This window comes from Rhamphochromis longiceps, linkage group LG18 (assembly GCF_057381845.1).
Source record: "Rhamphochromis longiceps isolate RC_006_pf linkage group LG18, R_longiceps_female_GT1.1, whole genome shotgun sequence".
In the NCBI taxonomy this organism is placed as follows: Eukaryota; Metazoa; Chordata; class Actinopteri; order Cichliformes; family Cichlidae; genus Rhamphochromis; species Rhamphochromis longiceps.
The window spans coordinates 22,345,738-22,368,597 of NC_140574.1; the positions used below are offsets into that span (position 1 = coordinate 22,345,738).

A 22,860-nucleotide genomic window follows, 5' to 3' on the forward strand; every position below is an offset into this window, starting at 1 on the left:
GTGGGGGATGTATTCTCTGTGCTCTTTATGCTCCAATGTACCAACTGTGCATCATTTAAACATCACAGCCTACCTGAGTATTGTTGTTGACCATATCCGTACCTTTAAAACCACAGTGTGCCCGCCTTCTGATGGCTGCTTCCAACAGGGTAACACATCATGTCACAAAGCTCAGGTCATCTGTACTCAAATGGCCTTACAGTCACCTGATCTCAATCCAACAGAGCAGCTTTGGGATGTGGTGAAACGCACCACATTCCATTTTATACTGTCATGTCAATATGGCTCAAAATCTCCGAGGAATGTTTCCAGCTTCTTGTTGAATCTGTGCCATGAAGAATTAAGGCAGTTCTGAAACTTGATACGAGGGAGGCGTAGCTAATGGCCCCTCTGGTGTTTCAGTCCAAAATTAAACAGGTGAATCTAAAATCAAAGCCAGCAAGAAATCACATGATGAAATGGAAATATCAACAAGCAACAATGATGCTTGTTGATATTTCAACAAGCTTTTTTCTTTTGGCATTTTTTGCAACATGATGTTTTTAGGAAATCCATCTTTGCTTCTATACACTTTTTAAGTACTTTTACTCAGATTCAGGGCATTTCTTTGTTATAGAATATTTATGTTTTTATTCTGTTATTTGCATTATAGTTATCACTTTACCACATCAACATAAAAAAATGAACATTATGTAACATTTTTATAAAATATATGTTAACATTACAGTTGGATATAATATAATATAATATAATATAATATAATATAATATAATATAATATATGTCCGAACATGTGGGGGCGCTGGAGCGCTGCTACAGTTTTTCTCTACCAGCGAAGAAGAGTGTCTTCAGGGACGTCACTGGCGTGTTTTGGAGGAGGTTGGAGGAAGATGGCGGGGTCCAAGGTGAAGCAGGACATGCCTCCTCCGGGAGGCTATGCTCCCTTTGATTATAAGAGAAATCTACCGAAACGAGGACTTTCGGGTACATACGCCACACGCTCACGTAGCCAGACATTTAGATTCATTCAGCAGTTGTTAAATGTTGGATAGTTTAGGTGATATTTGCTGGTTACGCTAACCCGTTAGCATAAATACAAAGATCCAAGCTAAGATAAAAATGTGTATGCGGGGTCTTACATTTATCCTTGTCATTAAAAGGAACATCTTGACTAACAGCACGACAACAGTTGTACAAGTGTTTTTGCAGCAGAGCAACATTTTAATGTGAATTGTTATTGACAGGTTTAGAACGACATGCTAACTAGCTAACACAGGGAGTCGTTTAATTTGCAGGTTCAGTTAAAGTGATAATGCCTACTGTTAAACGGAGGGTTAGGTTTTATTTGATGAAACTGTTCTAGCTGTTCTATCGTTTGCTGCTTGGTTAACAGTGTTAAAGCCGTAAAATCAACTACTTGATTAAGTTTAAGTTAATTGATTAAGATGATCTCTTAGGACAGCGTAGTCTGAAGTGGTATTCAGGAATATTTCTTCAGACTTCTTGAAGGGCATTCAAAGCTCTTCTTTGGATGTTTCTGTCCCCTTTTGTTCTGTTCTCAGTCAACATGATCAGTAATGTTGAGGTCTGAGCTTTTGGGAGGCCAGTCCATGGCTGATAGTGTTCCACTACTGTGGGGTTTTTTATTTTATTTTATACAGGCATGCATTTACAGCACATACTAAAAGACCAGATTGTGTTGCGCGATGGGTCAGAATCCAACCACACTTCTTTACTGTGTTCACAAGGTCTTTACACCACTGGCTGAAATGCAGCTCCAAAACATGACAGAGCCTATATCCTGTTTTACATATGGCTGTAGACACTCTAATGTACCTCTTTCATGGTCTCCTCTCTACATGTTGACTTGATTTGAAGCTAAAATTTCAAATCTGGATTTATCACTCTACAAGAGACGTTACCACTGATGATCAGCCCAGTTCTTGGGTAATCTGACATACCTGAGCCTTTCCTCCCTGTTTCCTTTTATTAGGAATGGCTTCTTGACAGCCAACCATTGAGACCTAACGTTTGTGCCTCTGTTAACCTGTATTAAAAATGCCTGCTGACACAATTTGCGATTAGGCTTCAGTAAACAGTAGATGGATTAGTTGAAAGGTCAGATTGATCTCTCAGATCCTGTGTCATTTCTTACAGGGGTGACTTTCAGATGTGGTTCATGAGCTGTAAATTTTTTTTTTAGACCTGACATCTCTGTTGTCCTCCACTTATCAAGTTTACTGAATTTTTTTGTTTTTGTTTTTTAGTGCACACTGCACAACATTCTACAATATGCCAAGCTTTCAGCTCTTTGACAATTAACTTGTTGGTGCAAAAATATCTGATGTTTATCAAACAGTGTTGTCTTTCGGAGTTTTATTGTACATTCAAGTAAAAGAATATAAATGAACAATTGGTTTTTGTTACAGGGTGCTAGTAACAAAATGCATAAAGATACAATTTAAAATGTGTTCTTTGGTAAGTTGTCTGTTATGTGCAGACACAGCACCGTTGCATCCCTTGAGTTAAGTGCATTTTTTTGTGTTTTGATTTATTCAAAGGCCAGTGTTAAGTGGCTTAACAAACACAAGAAACATTCCCTTGACAGTGGTCAGGTACAAGGACTGAAAATTATTGAAAAAGCAGCCATGTCCAAAGAAAAGCTTGGATAGACCTTCAGAAAGCCTGGAGAATGATTGGTCAGACTACTTTGCAAATTACGAGAAAGGCTGGCTCCTTGGAAGAAAATATAAAGAGCTCAGGCGCGCCTCAAGACTTTTGCACAGCTCTTTACGTTGGGGCACAATAATTGGTACAAAACTCTCTTAGTGACACTAACGTTATATAGATGATTTCAAATGAAGCTGACCACGAATAAAAGTTATTTTAATCTGAACCCAAAAAGAGACTTAATGCCAACAAGACTACACATCAGAATACACTGCAACTGAAAAGCACTGCAAAGAGTTTCAGAGAGCAGCAGCTACAGAAACAGTGACTTTTAGACGCTTTTATCTAAACTGTCCCACCTGCGTTTGAGTTGTAAAACCTTACTTGCTTGGCTTTTGGCTGGTAAGTAAAAATATAAAGTGTAAAAAGTATAAAATGCATATAAACACTGTGTTAAACTCCATGACTAGATAGTGGTTGCAGTAAGAATGCTATACATATTAATGTTAAGTGTTAAATTAAGATTATTTCCTGTTTGTTACTCCAGCAGATTAGTTTCGTCATGTGAATAATGGGTTAATCTGAAAAAAAAAAGAAGGAAAAATGTTTTAATGGAACCTCATTAAGTTGGTTTGTGAAATTTTCACACATTTTTCCTCCCTATACCAAAAAGTATGTGGTAATATCCATTTTATAGTAATTTTATAAGGCGTTGTAGGGCAGTACAGGACACTGAATTTTAGCACCATTTACTTGACAGTATCGAGAAAGATCTGAAATGAGTCTCAAAGAGGCATCAGTCAGCAGTAGCAGTCTGATGACTTTATATCACAGTGAAACTGCTTTAAAATGAAGCGTACTCAGGTTTTCCACATCTTCCACATGTAATGATGGGAATTTATTTCCAAAGTTGTGGCCGAACGCAGGTGACACCGTATGTGAATGTCAGCTCCTCCAACAGGGTCTGATGTTGTTAAAAAGCAAATTCTCTGATGGATATTTCAATGAGTTCTCCTGTATAATACGTTAGAACAGCATAAGCCTGTGCAGCTATTATTATAGTAAATGCTTTAATACATATGTAAACCTACTTAAAGATGTTAAAAATGTGCATTAATACTCAATAATGTTCTGTTGCTTCATTCATTCTTTAACCTGCAGGATATAGTATGTTTGGCATTGGCATTGGCATCATGGTCTTTGGGTACTGGAGGCTATTCAAGTGGAACAGAGAGAGGAGGTAAGAAATGTCAAGGAATTGTGATGTGGTTTTGCTTACTGTCACACCTGTGTGCACTGCTCAGTCTCAAACTGTGTGTGCGTGTTTGCGTGTTGCAGGCGACTGCAGATTGAAGAGCTGGAAGCCAGGATAGCTCTGATGCCTCTGCTGCAGGCAGAGCATGACCGAAGGTGACTGAGCACTTTTGTGCATGCTTACTATGGTTTTTTTTTTTTCTTTCAATGGTGTTTACAACAATAGACTGTATATAATAGTTAGACATAGGCAGCCAACCAACGTTTAGATCACCTAAATGTTGGTCTGTAATTGTCTATTATGAAGCCTCAAACTGAGGTGTTTCTCCTTCCTGACTCCCAGATTGACTTTCATTGACAAAATGGCCTCAATGGTTTGTTCAGTACAAACACAAACTACAAACTGAGTCCCTAAACACATCAGGAAAGTGTTTACTGGGGTCTCAGAGGAATTTGGGAATGCTTTGGGTTTTTTTTTTTTCAAGCACAGGAGTCGCCCTCTGCTGTCCATTAGAAAGAATGCAGATTGAAGGCCATTGACCTTTTCAGACACATGAACTATGTCCATCTTTTATACTGCCTAAGCTTGCAAACACAGGTCAGCTGTTTAAATGCTGAGCTGAATGTTGTCTCTGTGCTAGGACCTTACGGATGCTGAGGGAAAACTTGGAAGAGGAGGTAGTCATCATGAAGGACGTTCCAGGTTGGAAGGTAAGAAGTTAAAAAAAAATCAGTTGCTCCTGCTTATTCATTATTTTTTAGTCATTTATTACTTTTTTTCATATACAGCATCTTTATGATATAATTATAGAGAAGAATTTTTCATGACCTGTCCAACATTATTTAATAGATGCCTTTTCATTAGTTTTTAATATACTTGATGTTTTCATTTTTAAAACGGTTCAGACACCAAAGAAAAATCATACTATAAACATTTGCATTTCGTACAAATATTAGCTGAGATAGGTGCGTACAGTCCAACACAGAAAAGATGATTGACTTTTCCTCTTAAACGCACTGACCGACAGTATTATTTTCAGCTTTGTTTTGTAAGCATAACACTTATCTAGATTTCCCACCTACCTTACTTGCTGTGAGCCTGCTGAGATGCAAAGGTTAACCTGAGACACAATTTAAACAACCCCGTACTACTGCAGCTGAAAGGAAAAAATAAATAAAGGAAACTGCAAAAATCCAAGTATGTTTGGGTAAAAATGCAAAGTGAAAATACATAAGACTCAGTAAACAGGGTAACAAATGAATCTATATTTTAGTTCAGGTCTGTCGCTGAACTTCAGCGTTCCTGTGTTGATGCTGACTGTGCATCTTTTTAACCCGTGCAGGTTGGCGAGAGCGTCTTTCACACAGACCGCTGGGTCACCCCTCTGTCAGAGGAGCTGTTCAACCTCAGGCCCCGCGAAGAGCTTTTGCACAAGCGTTTCGGCTTCCTGTGGTACGTGTGAACACCACCGAGACCACCAGCATCCCGAGCTCCTCCACCTGGACCTGTGTGGTCGTTCACTTCAGCTTGTAAATGTTCCAAATTAAAGTGTCTGTTTTTCTGTACCTGATCTTGGCTTCTGTGTCAGTTCTTTAATTTGGGCGAAACTAAAACTACTTATGTCAGTACTGTTTCAGATATTTATCGTCATACTTCTACTCCACTGCATTTTATAGCCATGTAGTGTACTTTATTTCTTATTTCATGAAGTTGACTGTTTATTTTTCTACAGGAACTAGCACAGTACTAACACACCTACCAGCTGTGACATCCAAATGCTTGATATTTATTTAAATAATGAATTAATATACTTAAATATGAATCCTTATTTTGTATTTTTAGTACATGTAACTCAGTGCTCAAGCACAAAATCTACTAGTCTGAAGCTCTTCCTTTGTAAAATGTGACACCACACGTGTGCCAAGTACAGGAAGATGAGTTTGGTGAACTACAGTGTGGAGGTCAGTGCACACTGACAAAAGTGAGCCACTGCCTGATTATCAGCTTTCCAAACTGAGGTAGTAATTAGCTTTTATTTCACTGATCAAATTACACTGAAGATTAAGACAAAGTTGTCCGATTACCTTTTCAGATGAAGCCATTATGAAACCACAGAAAAAGTACAGCGGTGCATCCTGTTAAACTTGTTTGTCCTAATTTACAAGACAAACCAGCAGCCTTCATGTTTGCATAGTAAAAAAACCTGCTGGACTTGTTTCATGTGCCCGTGTGTAAGTGTGCGCAGTCGGCTGCATTTGTCACGTACACATTGGGTCATAAGTCAAGATTTGCATCTTACACTTTTGCCATATCTGATGCATTGATTATATTTCAACTTCATATCACGTTAAACTTCTAATGTAATCCTTCAAATCTTACAAAGACCAAGTATTAGTTATTACCTCTACCAAGTATGTAATAATACCAAGTAATAGCTTGGTAGCATCAGTGTGTCTAAACACAACAGCTTGACAAGTGAGATGTTAACCAATTGAAATTGTCTTTGCAGTAGTCTGGTGTATGTAAGCCAATGAGCTGGGTAATTAGATTGTAGTATTTTACACACTATTCATATCCAGCTATTTACAAATTTGTACCAATGACCCATTACCCTACATACTTAAACACAAATGTATATCTGGCCCTAGTGCATCTTCCTTAAGATGACAATTAAACTTAAGCACACAATATTTCCTCAACTACATTACTTTCCCCTCCTACCTTTAAACCATTCTGACATGTCTCTATATCTTTAGAAATAAAAAGCCAATGTGAGTTTCAAAGTAAGCAAATCCTCAGGCATGTGTTTACAAAGAAAGAAACACCACAGCAAGGTCTTTTGTGTCAGATTTTATTCACGTTTCAAGCCAAAGCAAAACTACATAGTCAGGTTTGTCTATCAACTGCAGCTCTGTAATGCTGTTTTCCCAGTTTGCGACATTTACTGTAACATCAGGAAATGTGCTTCAGGAATTTGGGAGATTCCTTCGTGTTGACAGTCACCCCACTGCTCATTGGACCTGAAACAAACACATCTTATTTAGCCTGACAAAATTCCAGTTTTGAGCAAAAAAAACAAAACAAAAAAACTGAAAACCACCAAAAGCTTTGAGTAACAACATGCTTTACAACTTACCTGATACAGCAACTGCATGAGATCTTGCAGCCTAAAAATCCAGCTACTTCAGCTGTGACGAGACCCACTGAAGCATCCAGTCAGTTTTCAGTCTAGAGGAGGAGAAATGGGTGGATTAAACCTGCCAACTGATGCTTGAAGTCAAACTGCATGCAGTATTAATGACTCACCACATAAGGTACAAAGGAAAAGTGAATGCAGTCTAGACACCTTACACATGAATTGGGGCTTGTGGACATTACAGGAGCAAATTTGTGGACTAGTGACCAAAGTGGACTGAGCACAAAACTACCCGACTTAAAGGACCAATGCATTTTTTTGGTGGACTCAAGGTGGAGCACTAATATCCCAGACAGAAACCCCACCTCCCAATGGACTTTAGAATCAGGTAAGAGGACTTGTGATGTTTGTAGGAGACATCTGAAGCAGAGGACTAAACAGCAGCTAACTTGAAGGTATTCATGGCAACAATGAGAACTTAGTTTCAAGGATGTGAGCAAAGCAAAAGGAGATTTTTACCTCACGTGCACTGGCCTACTTTCTTCACATTTGACTAGGCAAGAGCAGCTTTCATCTCTGAGGAGCACTTGTTGGTAGGCGCAACACTTCACTCTCCAAGGACTTGTAGGATACTGAAGGAGCTCTTGACCTCTCTTGAACGTAATGAAGCATGAACATGACCAGGCACCAACTTCCCCCATATGCCACTTTGTTTGATCAGCACACTTAGTAGGTACAACATTCGGCTCATGGATCGTTTAACATGTACAGGATTCACTTGATTCAACTGTGCTCTCCCCCCCCCTTTTAAACTTGTGTGGATCTTTACAGATACCCAGTAACAGCCTTCCCTCCCCTCCCTTTTAAGCTTTGAGAACTTTGACTAGCCTACCAAATTGTTGACTTTAGTCCAGAGATGGGCACCATCTGATTGCATCAAGCAGATGATTTAGTTCTCACGCAGCATTACATTAAAATGAGCCTACAGCGCTCAGCTTTAGTCCCCATGCGGTTGTTTTAAGAGGCAACAATCATGATGATTTTCCACAATTTGTTTAATAGGCTCCATGAAGCCAAACTGACAAAATAAAGTTGATCATACAAAGAACAAAAAGTACAAAACTGTTCCCGGTTTGAGATATATATAAGCTTTAGGGAAACAAAGTTACATTTCTCGATCACTTTAAACAAGATTAGTCCATTTTACAGCACATTAAAAATGCAGATGTTGAGCAGAGCACAGAAGATACCTTGGACAGACTGTAGCATGCTGCAATTTGCAACTTCATGAACAGCCGGCCACTTCGGATGTGTAGTTCACCAGTCTGAAAGGAATTCACTCTTTTGGGAAATTGAACAAACAGGAGCCTCAGTTAAACTAAGGTTTTTTTCTCTTTTTTTAATATTAATTTGAATTTAGCATCAAGTCTCCCAAAAGTCTGTTTATGAGCATATATCTTTCCTCTCAGTTTAAAACCTGGCAGGAGGTAGGTCAGTCAGAGACTGAGGGGGAAAATAAGGAACACAAACAAGCCCCAGATATTGCAATATATAAGAAAAGGAATCAAATCAGGAAGCACTTCAAGTGCTGGACAAAGTTTAGAGCAATGGTAGTGGCTGTTCAATGAAAAGCCACACTGAGAACTGTCTTGATCCCCAAAAATGGGACTTTACAGTATCAGATTACAGATGCCTTTTAGTTGCACGATCTTTGAGAAATGAGTCCAATTAAGCATGGTTAAGATTCTTTAACTGTAATTTGTAACAGGTTTTATAAGGAATGACCAAAACCCATTGCTACATTTTTCTTCTTTTTAAAGATGCTGAACTATTACAACAAAACTACAGAACTAAGGTCAGCAAACACGTGGACATTTTTCTTGAGGAGCGCATCTTTGAAAAACAGCCAGCCAAGTGAAGATCTTGAATCAGGGAGATGTTTACTCATGTGTAGCTGAGGATAAGAAGTGGGCACAGAGGTAAAGACACTGCAAGTTCGAACACTGGAGTTTTACAAATATTCCCCTTTCAACCCGCCTAACAACCCTCCCTCTTTTTGCATAAGGGGGTCCTTGCCTTCCTCGCAATTTGAGAACACGTGAAATTCGGGGTTTGCTTTAAGTGGTTCAAATGGTTTCCAGCCTCTTTGTCAGAGAAGGGCACAAAAGATATCTGGCAACCGTTTGGAAAGAGGCATCAAGTTAAGCACAAAACTGAGGGGCATACATGGTGATAGGCTTCCCATGTTGGGGCTGTGAAATCTCAATTTACAGTGTTGGAGTGTACAGCATCTCAACCCGCCACTTAAAGCAGGTATTTAAAAATTAGAGTGCTGCTCAGTTTGACTATGCCAGTTACTGAGATGTGCTTTCAGTGTTCCTTTAGATTTTGTACAGACAGCCCCAACATAAATGCACCCAAATACCTGAAATACATATTATTGATGCTTACCATAGCTGTCGTATCCATCGCGGTAGGATCCAGATCCTGAACGCTCACCATATCCACCCTGCCCCCTATATAAACAAGAAACTTGCATTTAAAATACAGTAAAAATAAAGTGCATTAAACAATTTTAAGCTCCGATTATTTACCTGTTTTCTCTGTAGCCACCTGAGGAATATCCTCCACTCCTGTATCCACTGCCACCAAAGCTCCTGTCTCCACCACCAAAGCTTCTGTCACCATAACTCCTGTCTCCGTACCCTCTGTCTCCACCATATCCACCTATTACAAACAAAGCAGTTTTAATTTCGATAGTGTTAGAATAAACCTTTAAGTTCAACTTTTTAAAAATATTCCCACGTCGCACCTCGGGAATAACCACGCCCACCTCTCCCTCTGGAGCCGCTAAATCTGCCTCCTCGTGGGCCAGAGCCAAAACCTCCTCTTGAGCGCCCTCCCTTTCCAGCTTCGTCCACCCGAATAGCACGTCCGTCCAGCGTCTGCAATACAACAGGAAATGTAAAAACGTATAAATACAATTAACTATAAATATTTTTTAATTCGATTATAAATTGAGTAGCGTGATTTTTACCTTTCCGTTCATGGCGTCCAGTGCGTCTTTAGCGTCTTCTGCATTGTCGTACTTCACGAAGCCAAACCCGCGAGATCTTCCGGTTTCTTTGTCTCTGATCACGTCCACTAATCAGGGAGAAATTCCGATTAGGCCACATATTTAGTAAAATATTGATGTCTGAAGTAATTTTAAACTATATACTCAAGAGGGGTAAAGAGGTTTAATTACCTTTTTCGATGGTTCCGTATTTGCCGAAAGCCGCAGCCAGAGAGTCCTCGTTGGTCTCGAAGCTCAGACCTCCGATGAATAATTTTCCCTCGTCCGACATTTTTGTTATAGCTACAAAAAATTGAAAGCAATTAAAAAAAAAAGTCTCCCCACAAATCCTTAAAACTGAAAAGGGGCCCTTTGTCGGCGAAAAACCGTCGACACGCACAGTCGGGTTAGGGTTAGCCGCAATGAGAAAGTAGGTCACCGGAGCAGTTTCATAAAATGGCGATCACTGATTGCGTAGTAATGGCCTACATACCTCCCGACGTTTAACAGACCATGAAATCTGAATTTATCTTAAAGCTACATCATATTTAATCGATGATCGTCGACAAAAGTCAAAATGGAGTCACCCTAGGCCTGGGGCCTGAAAACGTGGCGCAGTTTCGTTAGCGGATTAGCTGGCGGTTTTTCTTCCAGCGCCATTTTGTAGCACCGCGCTACACGCTTTTGTTTCAATGAGCTACTTTGCACCATCTCAAGGGGTGGCCAGCTGCCTTATTTTGCAGCTTATCTAACTACCCCAATTAATATGGGGGGAAAAAATAGGTTAACCTATTTCTGCAAAGTGCACCATAGCATTTACACATCGAAAAAACATTCTAAAACGATCAAATAAAAAAAGCGATCAAACGCCGGTTAAAAATAGTTTCAATCAATAGAAAGAGGTCACATTGGAAAAAAAAAATATGCATTTCATACTTTACAAATATAGATGCATGAATAAGATTATAACTTGCAACGTGTAGAAACAACACGTAACAAAGAGAAAGCGTTTACCTTTGTCACTCACGGAGATGTAAGGGAAGTTACTGGGAGCGGCGATGCAGGTCGAATGAGGGAGAAGAACGAGCGCGATCCGCTTTTCACTGCAATGCGTACTCACTCCTTCTTCTACTGCTGTTTGGGCGGCAGACCATTAGAACAGCCGCCAACAGCGCCATCTTGTGTTAGGGTGACGCAGCATAGTGCTCTTAGGTTGGGCCGCATTTAATTCCTCTTCGTTTTTCGGCTGCTGCCTTTAGGGGTCGCCACAACGGATCATTTGCCTCCGCCTCAATCTATCTTTAGCATTCTCCATTATCAGACAGCTCACCTGCATTTCCTCTTCCACTACATCCACGAAGTCCTCCTGCCTGGCAGCTGTATCCCCCTGCAAAGAACAAGGTACTCAGAGCCGATCCCTGATGCCCTTGAACCCATCAGTCACTTCTGGGCTTTTTCATCTCCAAGTAGTTTTCCTAGCAGCACAGATTACCGTACTCTGATTTGAATAATAATTTGTATCTGATTTGACTTCGCAACCAAAAATATAGATGTAGAAATGTCCTCCTGCCAGTGGCCTCCAAACACATTAAACTGAAAGTATCCGCGTATATTTGTGCCTTAAACAGAAACCAGATTAATAATCATTCCAGAGATGCTTTGTTTTCAAGCACCGTAAAATAACAGCGTGGTAGCACAATTAAAACCACTGAGTGCAGTCAGATGAATGCCAGTCATAACTGCAAGTCGCTTTCATATGTAGTTAACGGAGAAAATGATTCAACTGTGTTTATTTTGCACGCCTCGAGTGCTTTGTTTGCGTGAGTCACGATGGCGGTCAGGTGTGTGGGGCCGAAGTCCTGTTTGTCTGTGTGGGAGGAAGATTTATCTGCACATGCACGCCTAAGCGATGCAGTGTGTTTGAATGGTGTGTGTGGGAGGCAAAGAGAGAGAAATGAACGTCTGTGTAGGAGGCTCGAAAACCCATAGCTTTGATCTGCAACGTCCTTGCAGCGCTACAAGGAATAGATCAGCGTGCAGGGAAAGGGTTTCATCCTCTTTCTTGTAAATCATTGGATCGATACCGCCAAAATGAATTCATCGGGGCAGGCAGTGTGTAGGCTACACTATCATGGCCGACTGTGCCTGTAGCGCCGAATCTGCAGCACAGGCGCTCTTTAGGATTCAGGACGAGCAGCCGTGTGCTGTCTGATATGTGGCGCCGGGCGTGCTGCTGCTGCAGCTGCACACTCCGTGATCACGATCAACAGAGCTGCACCGAAAACAACGCCAGCATTCGCGCTGCAGTCCCCAGCTGTGTGCTGATCGTCGTTTGATAGCCGAACGAGTGAGCTTCCACACGCTTCTCAGCTTGCAGATCACACAGGCTACACCCGAGCAAGGCTTCGTGTTTGTCTGCACGTCAGCAGCGAAGGCAGGCACAGATGTTTCAGCTCACCTCGAACAGCTTCATGTTCTGCCGCTGTGATTTGCATCCTGTGAGCTCAGCATCAGACACGCTGGCTACAGAGAGGCGAACGCTTCAATTTATGGCATTTTTCACAAAGTACTCATTGGAGTGCCTCTTAAGATTCCAGTCATAGCTTTAACAAGTCACATAGTTATTCACGCAAATTCTGGTATCTCAAGCATCACGTTTTAGACCCTACGCTATGCTTGTCTTTAACGGCCCGCTCGAAACAGTTTGAAATGTTCAGTTGCTGTCATGGAAGAAGTGTAAGGAGTCTTGGTTGGCTGCACATCAGTGCTCACGTTCTACTTCCTGCGTTACTGTCGAGGAGAACCAATATTTCAGTTTTATTTTAAATCGTAATGCTCAGCTTTACAGCATCACTGAGATTTTCTTGAAACCTCTGCTCCACGAAGAGAGATGGCATCACCTCTCTGAAACTCATGCGGCTATTAATAATGAAAAGCGACAAAGCACAGAGGTCACAGAGTAACCTGGAAGGCTGCTTCTGTTGACCCAGTGTGCCGACTGCAGGTGTTCCCAGCTTTATAAACGGCATTCAGTTCAGTTGTTCTCACCTGGATGATTGAGCACGCATCAAGACAAAGCACGTAGCATTTAATCTAGAAGTAGATCATTCATCTTCACCACACATATCTCCTGATCACAGATACAAGAGCAGCTGTGACAACCAAACAGAAAGGACGATCAGTAGAATAAGGCTGAGACATTTTTATCCCCAAAAAACCCAACAAAAATCCAGTTTAACAGACGAAGGCAACATTATATTCTTCATTTAAAAAGAACAGGCTCCACTCATAAACGCTTTCAGATTTTGTATTATTTCCCTTTATTATTTGCATATTTTTTTTGCTTCCTATTATTTCATAAATAAGATATTTTCAAGAAACATTGCTTGCATGGAACGAAACACAGTCTTACATTCAAAACATGTACAGTTAAGGCATCAGAGTACGTAGAGTAAAACACCAACAGGGAAATCTATGTGACACGTGCTACATACTGCAACAGCCGGAGCTGCAGTCACTGAAGGACAGACTCAGATTACACATCACAGAAAAAGCCACAACATTTAGACGTATAGTTTCAGATAGTAGAAAAATACTAACAAAGGCTCATTTTTTTTCCGTAGCCCTGTACGGCAAGGTCAGCTCTGGTATCTATCATAGTGAGCGGGTCTTTTTACATTCAGAGACTAGGGGTGATGGTGGCGCTTCTGGTACGGATGAGAGCCTTGTGAGAGGCGCGAGGTCTTGCAAGCCCTCCTGCGTAGACGCCTCTCGTGCATCAGGAGCTGGAGGTGCTCTAGCTTACAGTGCAGCGTTTGATTCTCCTCTGTGGACGAGTGCACGACGGGACCCTCGTGGGCTACGTCACCTACAGAGAAGAAGAAAGAAATGGGTCAGACACGTGAATGTTAAGGTGTGCTCTCCGCCATTAATTACTGCATTGGTCATAAGAAATACACTCAAAAGCCACTTTGTCAGGCTTAATTTATATGTCTGCTCATTAATGCAAACATCCAATCAGCCAATAACACGCAGACGTGGTCAAGACGACCTCCCGAAGCTCCGACCCAGAATCAGTTTGTTTCTCTGACGCAGTAAAAACACGACTAGTTGAATTTTCTAAAGCTGCAGCTGTCAGATGCTTCGTCTTGTTCCACCACCTGTCAAAACCCTCAAAGTTTCCTCAGCTATGAGGTGAAAGAAAAGCACCTAACTATGTAGAAGTGATTGACAGACAAGCTGCGAGGCAACTGCTCTGCTTGATTTCCTCATATTTTCAGCTCTAATGCAAACATACAAATCCACGAGAAACCCCGTCAGCACGAGAGAATCGCAGCCTAATAAGGAAGCGTAAACGCTCGTGGATGCGCTGTCGTTAACACCGCCTGTTAAGACTGTAATAGTCTTTATACTCACGCAGGCCCGTGTAACTGCTGCACAAGTGCTGCGTGACTAAATATGACGCAGCACAGAAACACGAGCGCGTTTTATTCTCCGGGGGCCATAAACAGTCTCCTTTTTTATTGTTTTTGTTTCCATTTCCCTGTCCTGATTTCTAAAATGCACACTATTCCAGTATTTGCATGCATTTACATGCGTGTGATGATGACATGCTCTCCGAGTTTCCAAAATAATATTAGCTTGAGCTGACCTGGAGCGCCGCAGAGGGGCTCTGTCCTCTGCATCGCTGGTGGTCTGGGCTCTTCTGCTGTGAGCAGCGGGCTGACTTCAGCGCCTTGAGCAGGACAGCGGTGTAGAGGATGAGGAACTGGAGCCCCCTGGTGGTGGTAGGCGGCTCTGAGGAGGTCGTTGAGGATCTGGAGAATAATGGCGACACCACGTCGAGGATGACTGAAACCGCTCTGACTGCAAGGGGCCAGGGTGCCTGAGAGGATAGAGGAGTCATTACTACTTTTTTCTCTACTTTTCCTAAAAACAGCTATTCAAAAGGTCATTAGATTAGAAAGAGTGCCCTTATAGTTGCAACACTAGGAAACATCACTGGTTTATGTTAATCAGACCAAACAAAAACTGCTGAGCAGTGTCCAGATCAGACGTACCAGAGAAAGTCCCAGAGAAGATGCCAGGTGAGTGTCTCACGAAACTCTCTATGACAGCTCCTGGAGGATTGGGCAGCTGTGCAGTGGATGAAGCATCAGCATTACTCTGTAAGGGACAAATATCCACCTTAAGGAATAAGTCTGAGTAATAAAATATTCTTTTCTCACTAATTTAAATTCAAAAAGACTATTGTGAAAATTCGGTTACGCGTTAATGTGGATGACTTCTGCGTTAGAGTGTGTGTGGCTAACCTCTGTGAAGGTCGAGGCTGCTGTGGGGCTCAGGGGTGCCGGGCTGGAGCCGATGGGACCGGCTGAACAGACCGGTGCAATCGCTCGCAAAGGAGAACCCGGATGTGGAGAACCACAGGGCAAAAGAGGAGAAGGAGCGTGCGGAGATCCGTGCTCAGAGTGGGAATTAAGCAGAGAAGAGGGATTACAGCAGTTTGTGGCAGGAACGCTACTGGATGGAACCGAAGGGTTTTGTGAGTTCAGTGAAGTTCTGGCTCCCTGAGTGTTAAACTGAAACGAGGACAAAGAGTCAACAGAGAATGGAGTTGCAGATGAGGCCTGTGAAGCTGATGTGGTAGCAGGTCCAGTGGTGGAGGTCCACGCCGAGGCAGAGTGAGGGTGGTTCGTGCTGCTGGCCGTCTGCGCATTGCTGCCGTGAGCCTTTGAGTCCAGCAGCAGCTCCTTCACGTCCTGCGCCGACAGCTGGAGCTCCACACACATCACGTGGGCACCGATTCCAAGGTTAATGTTCAGAGGTGAGCGCCCAGACAGGAAGTCGTTAATCTGCAGGGACAGACAGGAAAGTTTCACTCTTCTTCTCCCGGTGCTATCAGTTTACAGCACAGTTATCTGAAACCACAATACACTGATAACCAAGAAAACCATGAGAAATTCATGGATGTTTCCCATGAATTTCTCATGTGGGTCAATTTGAATGGCTTCAATGACGTAACCTCTGATTACAGAGGAATCTACCACACAGAGATGTAAATTTAAATAGCAAATCTGCCGCTTTGCTTCACCACACCTTTATTAAAGCTTTAAAGACTGTGTAGTGTGTGTGTCTGTGTGGGTTATTGCCTCTGGTAACTACAAAAATGATGAAGGTTATCTCACCTATGTATGTTTTAATGTTATTAATTGGACCGGATGTTTGTTTTTATGCATCTATGTTGCAAAGTCTCTCTTGTAAAATGGATCTTTGACCTCAGTGGGCCTAACCTGGTTGAATAAAGGATACATAAAAATATATATCTTTATTGAACAATCACTCACAGCGCAGGCTGGGAAAAGTAAGTGAACTCTTGTCTCACAAAGATGAAATATAGAGCAGGACAGCGCAGGATGTGGAAAAAGAGAAGCGTGAGAAATTATTTGAAGAGGTGGACGGGTGCAAGATGAAGGCCAGATACGCTGTCTAAAGTTATTTATTTTTTTTAAAACTTCATATTAAAGACTTGTTGGAAGTGGCTCAAAGTTTACTAGAATGTAAAATATACTGCTGCAACGCAGAGGATCCGGAAAGGATGGAAAAGAAAGTTCAAAAGGAGAAAGAGGAAGAGAAAATGATAAATAAAGAGAAAGAGAAGAAGCGACACGTCATGAAGAAGAAGGAAGAGAACAGATGGACAAAGATATCAGCATATTGTGAGAAAAGACAGCAAGTATGAGAAACAGCTGTGATGATAAAGACAAAAATAATAAAAGAAAAAAGGGAAGTAAAGAAGGGACTGGGGGGTAGAAAGAGGAACAGGTAACAGCTCCAGCATTCCTCCCCCTGAAGTCTCACCCCCACCCCTTCTTTCCTAAACTGTAATATTGTAATAATAAATAGATAGGATTACATTTCTCCACCCTGACTGTCTGTGAATGTTTGCTGCTTGTGTTCAGTACAGAAAAGAAAAGTGCAGTTGTTTTTGTGCTATTATTAGGACTCTATATGTGTACAGGTCAGTCCTCATTTTACGAGTACAGTAATACTGAAATAAAAAGTAAAAGTAAGATGGAAATCCTGATAATTACAGGCTGAATGACGTGTGTGTAGCCAAAACTATGCACCTCCGAACTTGGTCTTTAGACGAGTAATTATTGATTGATTTTTTTAAAGGGTTTTTAATACGTTTCTCTGCCTCATTCATGCATTCAACCGGTTTCTACCATAGACTGTACACCCACCAGCCACTTTGTTAGGCACACCTGTTCTGCGACTTGTTAATGCAAATATGTAATCAGACAATCACTCGACAGCGACTTAACACATTTAGGCATGTCGGCATGGTCAAGACGAGCATCAGAGTGCGGAAGGAAGGAAAGGCAAAAAAAAGAAGCCTTGTTTACTGCGTCAAGCTGATAGGAAGGCAACAGGAACTCAAATAACCACTTGTTACAACCAAGGTATGCAGAAGATAGGCTCTGAAAGCACAACACGTCGAACCTTGAAGTAGATGGGCTACGGTAACAGAAAACCACACTGGGTGGCTCTCCTGTCAGCTAAAAACAGGAAACTGAGGCTACAGATCACACGGGCTCACCAAGACTGGACAACAGAAGACATTCAGCAGTTACAGAAGGAATTAGGTGCAAACTACAGGAAAACGTGGATCCATCCTGCCTTGTGTTAATAGTTCAGGCTGCTGGTGGGGCAACGATGTGACTTTGTGCCCCCTTATTATCAGCTGAGCACCCTTAAAACACAACAGTCTACCTGAGTATTGTTGCTGACCATGTCCATCCCTTTATAACTACCAGTGTAGCGTGTTCTGATGGCTGCTTCCAGCAGGATAACACATCAAAGCTGAAATGATCTCATTCTGGTTTCTTGAACTGCTCTCTAATGGCCTCCACAGGCACCTTTAGAACCAGTAGAGCACCTTTAGGATGTGGTGGACAGGAGATTCAGTTCATGGATGTATCTGTGTGGGGCTATGATGTTAATATAAACCAAAGTCTCTGAGTTTCCTGCCGTGAAGAATCAAGACAGGTTGGAAGGCAAAATAGAGTCCGACCGAGAACTAATAAGCTGTATTTAATGAAATGGGTGCATGCAATAATATAATAGCAATATTATTACATGCAAACGGTAGTTTCTAGTGTTTACTTCAAGCATACAGTGAGAAAGAATTAAAACGCTCACCTGGACTTCTGTTAAACTTTCCAACACATCCATAACAGTCCTTTCAGCCCTGGTAGTCGAGCACTGTGCGGCACAATATAATAAACAGTCTGATTATATGTGTGCGTCAAAGTTACAGAACAGCCAGTCTAAGATGTGCATTAGTTTACGTACCAGTAAACCAGCTTCGATGACTGGGACCAGAGTCAGTTTGCTGCCATCTGTTACACCCTGGTCCAGGAGCGTCCCTGCAGTCAGGTGCCTAATTTATAATACATAAATCAGCTTTAATGGGTCAAACCGGGGGGAGAAACCCCACATACGCATCAAATACGCGGATTAAACGTAATTGCTTTACCTAAACTCCCGGAAGTGCACAGCATGCAGGGTAAAGCAACAACTCACCTGTCTTTATGCAGGAGTACGATCCTGTCCGTGTGCAGTCTGAGTTTCTGGGAGATGCGCGCTTTCAGGGCCTCCACGGTCTCCCCCCGGGGGACGGTCAGCTCCACCGGGCTGCCGGCCGTGGAGGTGATGCACAGACGCATGGAGGACTGGCCGCTGGAGACCCCGGCCCCGCGGCTTGCACACTGGAAGGCGGTGACGCTACAGAGACCCCGCTGCTGCTGCTCCATTCACGAACACTGGCTGCTTTAAACTCGGGCTCTGGTCGCTGGGATGACCTGAAGCGACGCGCTGCGGGGCTCCTGTGCTCGGGTCGTCACTGCTCCTCGATGTGAAGCATCCCTGAAACCACGACAAGCCGCAGACTGCACACCAGTTCCTCTTTCTGTCTCTGACAAGCGCAGCTCCACTCCTCCAGCGTGAAAATACACCCCGACCCCTGGCAGGCCGAGGCCCGCCCACTTCCCATCACAACCAATCGGAGAGGGACACAAGACTACGAAGGCTTCATTGCCCAATCTGAAGGAGCTCTGCTTCACGTGGCTTTTTTTCACCCAACTCGCCATTCATAAATGACGCAATCCGCAGTGCACATTTTGTACAGAATCACAAAAAAACATCCGACTGTAGTAATTCTTAAGATTTAAACTCTGGGGATTCTTCACGTTATTAAAAGATTATACCAGAGATGCTTCTGTACCGGCAGGGGGGTTAGTTCTGACCCCCCGCGATGACACTGCATCCCTCTAAGGAGGTGACTATTTTGTTAAACACCCACTCCTTGGCATGAAAACAGCGTCGCCTATTTTTATGCAAAACCTTTAAGGAGCTGGAAGCTCCTACAGCATGAAAGGCACAGAAAATCCTCACCGACATGCAGTGGAGTCAAACACGTGGATTCATGAAAACCTGAGAACTTTGAGCTGATTAAAACATGAGCATAATCAAAAGTTTTCTAAAGTTTTAAAAATACATATTTTTCTGAGGAAAGAAAGCATTCAGAGAAATGGTAAACAGACTGGTTCTTACATAGTGCTTTTCTACTCTGCAGATGCACTCGAGGCATTTTATACCACATGCCTCATTCACCCATTCCTGCAGGGGGTTTTTCTACAGCGAAGTGTTTTCTATCTGACATTGACACACATCTATAGTCTGATGAGCACATCAGAGATCTACTTGGGGTTCGGTATGTTGCGTAGGGATACTTTGGCACATAGTCTGGAGCAGTCAGGGATCAAACCACCAACCTTTCAATTAGTGGATGACCTGCTCTACCTGAGGTATGTCAGTAAAAGCCTCCAAGAATCTGATATCAGGGTAAGAACATACATCATACAGGGATAATCAACCATTTATTCTTATGTTTCTCGCATTTAGCAATGATGTAGAATTTCACCGTTCAATCAGTGGGATGAGCGCTCACAGAGAGCCCATCTCTGGTCTGGTCGAGGCTGCACCTGTCATGTGATGCACAGCCGAGTGGACTGGCTTGGAGTAAAGTGACGTATGAAGCCGAGGAGTGAAGAGAAATGGAGCTCATATGTGTCTCCTCACGGTGGCTAAAAATAACCATACCCACAGCACCCCCGTTTTACAGCCTGCGTCACTGCACTTCCACATGACCTGCATCACCTCACACCCTCACTCACCTCTCTCCCAAACGCAGACATGCAGAGCTTCTTTCATCACGTCTTTTCTGCCTGAAAAACCTCGGCATCCCTTGCTGTTCTCCTCTGGTTTCCTTTGCATAACTGTTTCAGCAGTCACCGAGCTCTCTCTGTGCCTTGTATAACTGATACGAGAAGTTTATGCACAGGAAAACCAGTTTTTTAACCACTGCTGACTTCACTGGAATTTAGAAGGAATCCCATGCTGACCTCTCCCTGATCTTTTCTCCTTTAAATAACTCCCTGAACTTCATGTTCCAGTGATATTTTCATGGAGGATCTGACCTCCCTTTGGAGATTGCGTTCTCCTCCTCCTCCTCTTTTTCTTCCTCGTATTTCTCTCCGTTCACTCCAGCGCTTTGCTGAGAGGAGTGAGATGAGAGAGGCCGCTGCTTTACATTCTTCAGGCCTCACAGAAAACAATTCCACAGGATGTCCTGCTCTTCGGAGCATGCACAGACGCAGCTCTGACGTCAGCCCTCCAAGAACACACACGCACACACACCCACTGCGTCCATCCTCTCTTTCTCATTCCTCCCACCCCAACACGGCCTCTCCTGGCATCATTTCCCAGATGTTTCAGTTCCCTGGCAGGCTGATTTACCCCTTGTATTTCCTGGAATTTTTTTTTTTAGATAAAACAGTCGTATGTGACGAATTTTATCTGAAATATTTTAACAAAGACCTCACTGATCAGCTAAGAAAATCTAGATGGAATGTAGCTTTTAGACACCACTAATAAGAACGCAATAAAGAAAGAGGGCACTACTGTTTGTTTCATTCATCTGTTGTTGCCGTTTTATGACACAGCACAATAAGATCAAGGAGATTAAGATGCAAAGAAATAACTATTAAAACTACAAGAACAAAAGTGACAAGTAGAATCACAAAACACCACGCACTGAGCAGATCTCGTTTAAAACCATTGAGTCTTTGTTGATTTGTAGCTCCACCTTTCCAAAGCATTTATTAACATATGCCTTAGTTCCCTTTAAGTACACCCACGCTTACTGTGAGGCAAGTCAGTTCCAGTGTACTGTGATCATGTGTAAATGGTGACAGTGTAGCCTGTGAAAGGAGGCGTAATACAGTCTTCCTAGTACAGATTAGAGATAGAACTAAAAAAAGCTAGAAAATCCAAAGATGTCTAACACATTGTACTCAAAGGCCAGTGTTACAGATCTGGCACTGAGCCACTTTGCTATATTCAGTTTTCTTCCCTACTCGTGCAACTTGTTCATTAATTATTATCCAAAACAATCACCATGTTACAAAGATAGCGCTCCACACGTGCCGTTCCCTCTGAGATCTGTCACGTCCGCTGAGTAATACTTTAACAGCTTTGATATGCAGAAAACATTAAAAAAAAGTAGAATTTCCTCTTTTCTGCAATAATTTTAGATGCTGTTCCAACATGAATGCTGTCTTATTCTTTATTTATCAGGATACTGATACTCTCATATGCGGCAGAGAAAGTTATACATTTTTCTTATTTTAATAAGAAAAACTCATGTCCATGATGAGTCTCTCCATATAATTAGGGTTATCTGGCCTTATCCACTGTGCCTCATTGTATATAATGAAAAGTGTATTTACATTTCAAGGGAAGAGCTCTCTCTGGCTTTTTGAGTAATTAGGTTCTTGTTAATGGAAAAAGGGTTTGAGGAGATTAATATATTCCAAAAAAGTGACCTGGAAGAAAAGAGAGAACACATTTAAGACCGTAGCAGCTTAGTCACCGGTGGCAGAGGACACCGTCACAGTTTCCTGTGCCCAACACATTAATGTGTACCGCCACTGAATAAATACATTTTGGTGATTTCAGTCACCCTGAACTGATTTCCCAAGTTGAATTAAATCACTTGTCACGTGTGGTTATTTCTGTCGCTCAGCTTTGAACCAGTTCTCGAAAGTTTTCGGAGAGGCGGGGGAAACAAACCCAACAACAACCCAAAAATAGCTCTTCGGATGTCTAAGTGCCCCCCTGTTTCCTGTTTTCATAGAGGCACAGGTTACACATCTATTCATTTTGGTGCTGAGGCATTTTCTGTTTGTGCAAAACATCATGCAAGGAGTGCACACTGCAGAGGTTAGAGCTGCAAACTGTGGATTCCATTGTGGGTGCAGATGCAATATGCAGTTTGTAGCCTATATGATGCGAAAACAGAGACAAGCACAACAATAAAAAAAAGGGTCATGTAAACAACAAAACCTTAAACTAGCAGATGGATTCAAATCATTTGCAAGCACTCTTACGGAGGTGGGTTAACTTAGCCATATTTAGCCAAATGCACCCAAACAATAAACATCACAGATTAAGAGCAACATGAAAAGGAGGGCAGATAAATTCTTTCTGCAGAAAAGCATCCTCACTAGAATCCAAATGTGCAGCAGCTTTCACTTTTTAGATGGACTAACTCTATTGAATTAGAGTGAAATGAAGCTTTATTTAGCTGTTTTTTCCCTGGACCATCTGGACAAAACCT

The 22,860-nt window shown here is 42.2% G+C and overlaps 3 protein-coding genes across 7 annotated transcripts; 1 reads left to right on the plus strand and 2 right to left on the minus strand.

The window, feature by feature from the left end:
• The first annotated feature begins 839 nt into the window (after positions 1–839).
• ndufa13 (NADH:ubiquinone oxidoreductase subunit A13) lies at positions 840–5,494 on the plus strand. Its single transcript, XM_085388018.1, has 5 exons — positions 840–983; positions 3,831–3,909; positions 4,008–4,079; positions 4,565–4,634; positions 5,267–5,494. The coding sequence occupies exons 1-5, from the start codon at positions 890–892 to the stop codon at positions 5,384–5,386; spliced, it is 435 nt and encodes a 144-aa protein (XP_085244144.1). The 5' UTR covers positions 840–889; the 3' UTR covers positions 5,387–5,494.
• A 1,265-nt stretch (positions 5,495–6,759) lies between these two features.
• cirbpa (cold inducible RNA binding protein a) lies at positions 6,760–11,285 on the minus strand. Of its 5 annotated transcripts, XR_014908429.1 has the most exons (8): positions 11,130–11,285; positions 10,308–10,418; positions 10,098–10,204; positions 9,873–10,005; positions 9,655–9,787; positions 9,512–9,576; positions 7,061–7,152; positions 6,760–6,944 (listed from the first exon to the last, which is right to left on the minus strand). XR_014908429.1 is itself a non-coding variant. In XM_085388667.1 (7 exons), the coding sequence occupies exons 2-7, from the start codon at positions 10,405–10,407 to the stop codon at positions 9,001–9,003; spliced, it is 531 nt and encodes a 176-aa protein (XP_085244793.1). In that variant the 5' UTR covers positions 10,408–10,418; positions 11,130–11,285; the 3' UTR covers positions 8,098–9,000. The 5 variants fall into 5 exon arrangements, 4 of the variants coding, with proteins under 4 accessions (XP_085244793.1, XP_085244792.1, XP_085244790.1 ...); XM_085388667.1 differs by lacking the exons at positions 6,760–6,944; positions 7,061–7,152 and adding an exon at positions 8,098–9,014 and having other exon boundaries at positions 9,894–10,005; XM_085388666.1 differs by lacking the exons at positions 6,760–6,944; positions 7,061–7,152 and adding an exon at positions 8,098–8,401.
• Positions 11,286–13,411: 2,126 nt separating this feature from the next.
• On the minus strand, positions 13,412–19,247 carry LOC146648247 (midnolin-A-like). The gene is made up of 7 exons (XM_085389799.1): positions 18,705–19,247; positions 18,474–18,561; positions 18,321–18,383; positions 15,428–15,970; positions 15,176–15,281; positions 14,767–15,000; positions 13,412–13,983 (listed from the first exon to the last, which is right to left on the minus strand). Exons 1-7 carry the CDS (start codon positions 18,932–18,934, stop codon positions 13,802–13,804), a joined length of 1,446 nt encoding a protein of 481 aa, XP_085245925.1. The 5' UTR covers positions 18,935–19,247; the 3' UTR covers positions 13,412–13,801.
• Positions 19,248–22,860: the final 3,613 nt, after the last annotated feature.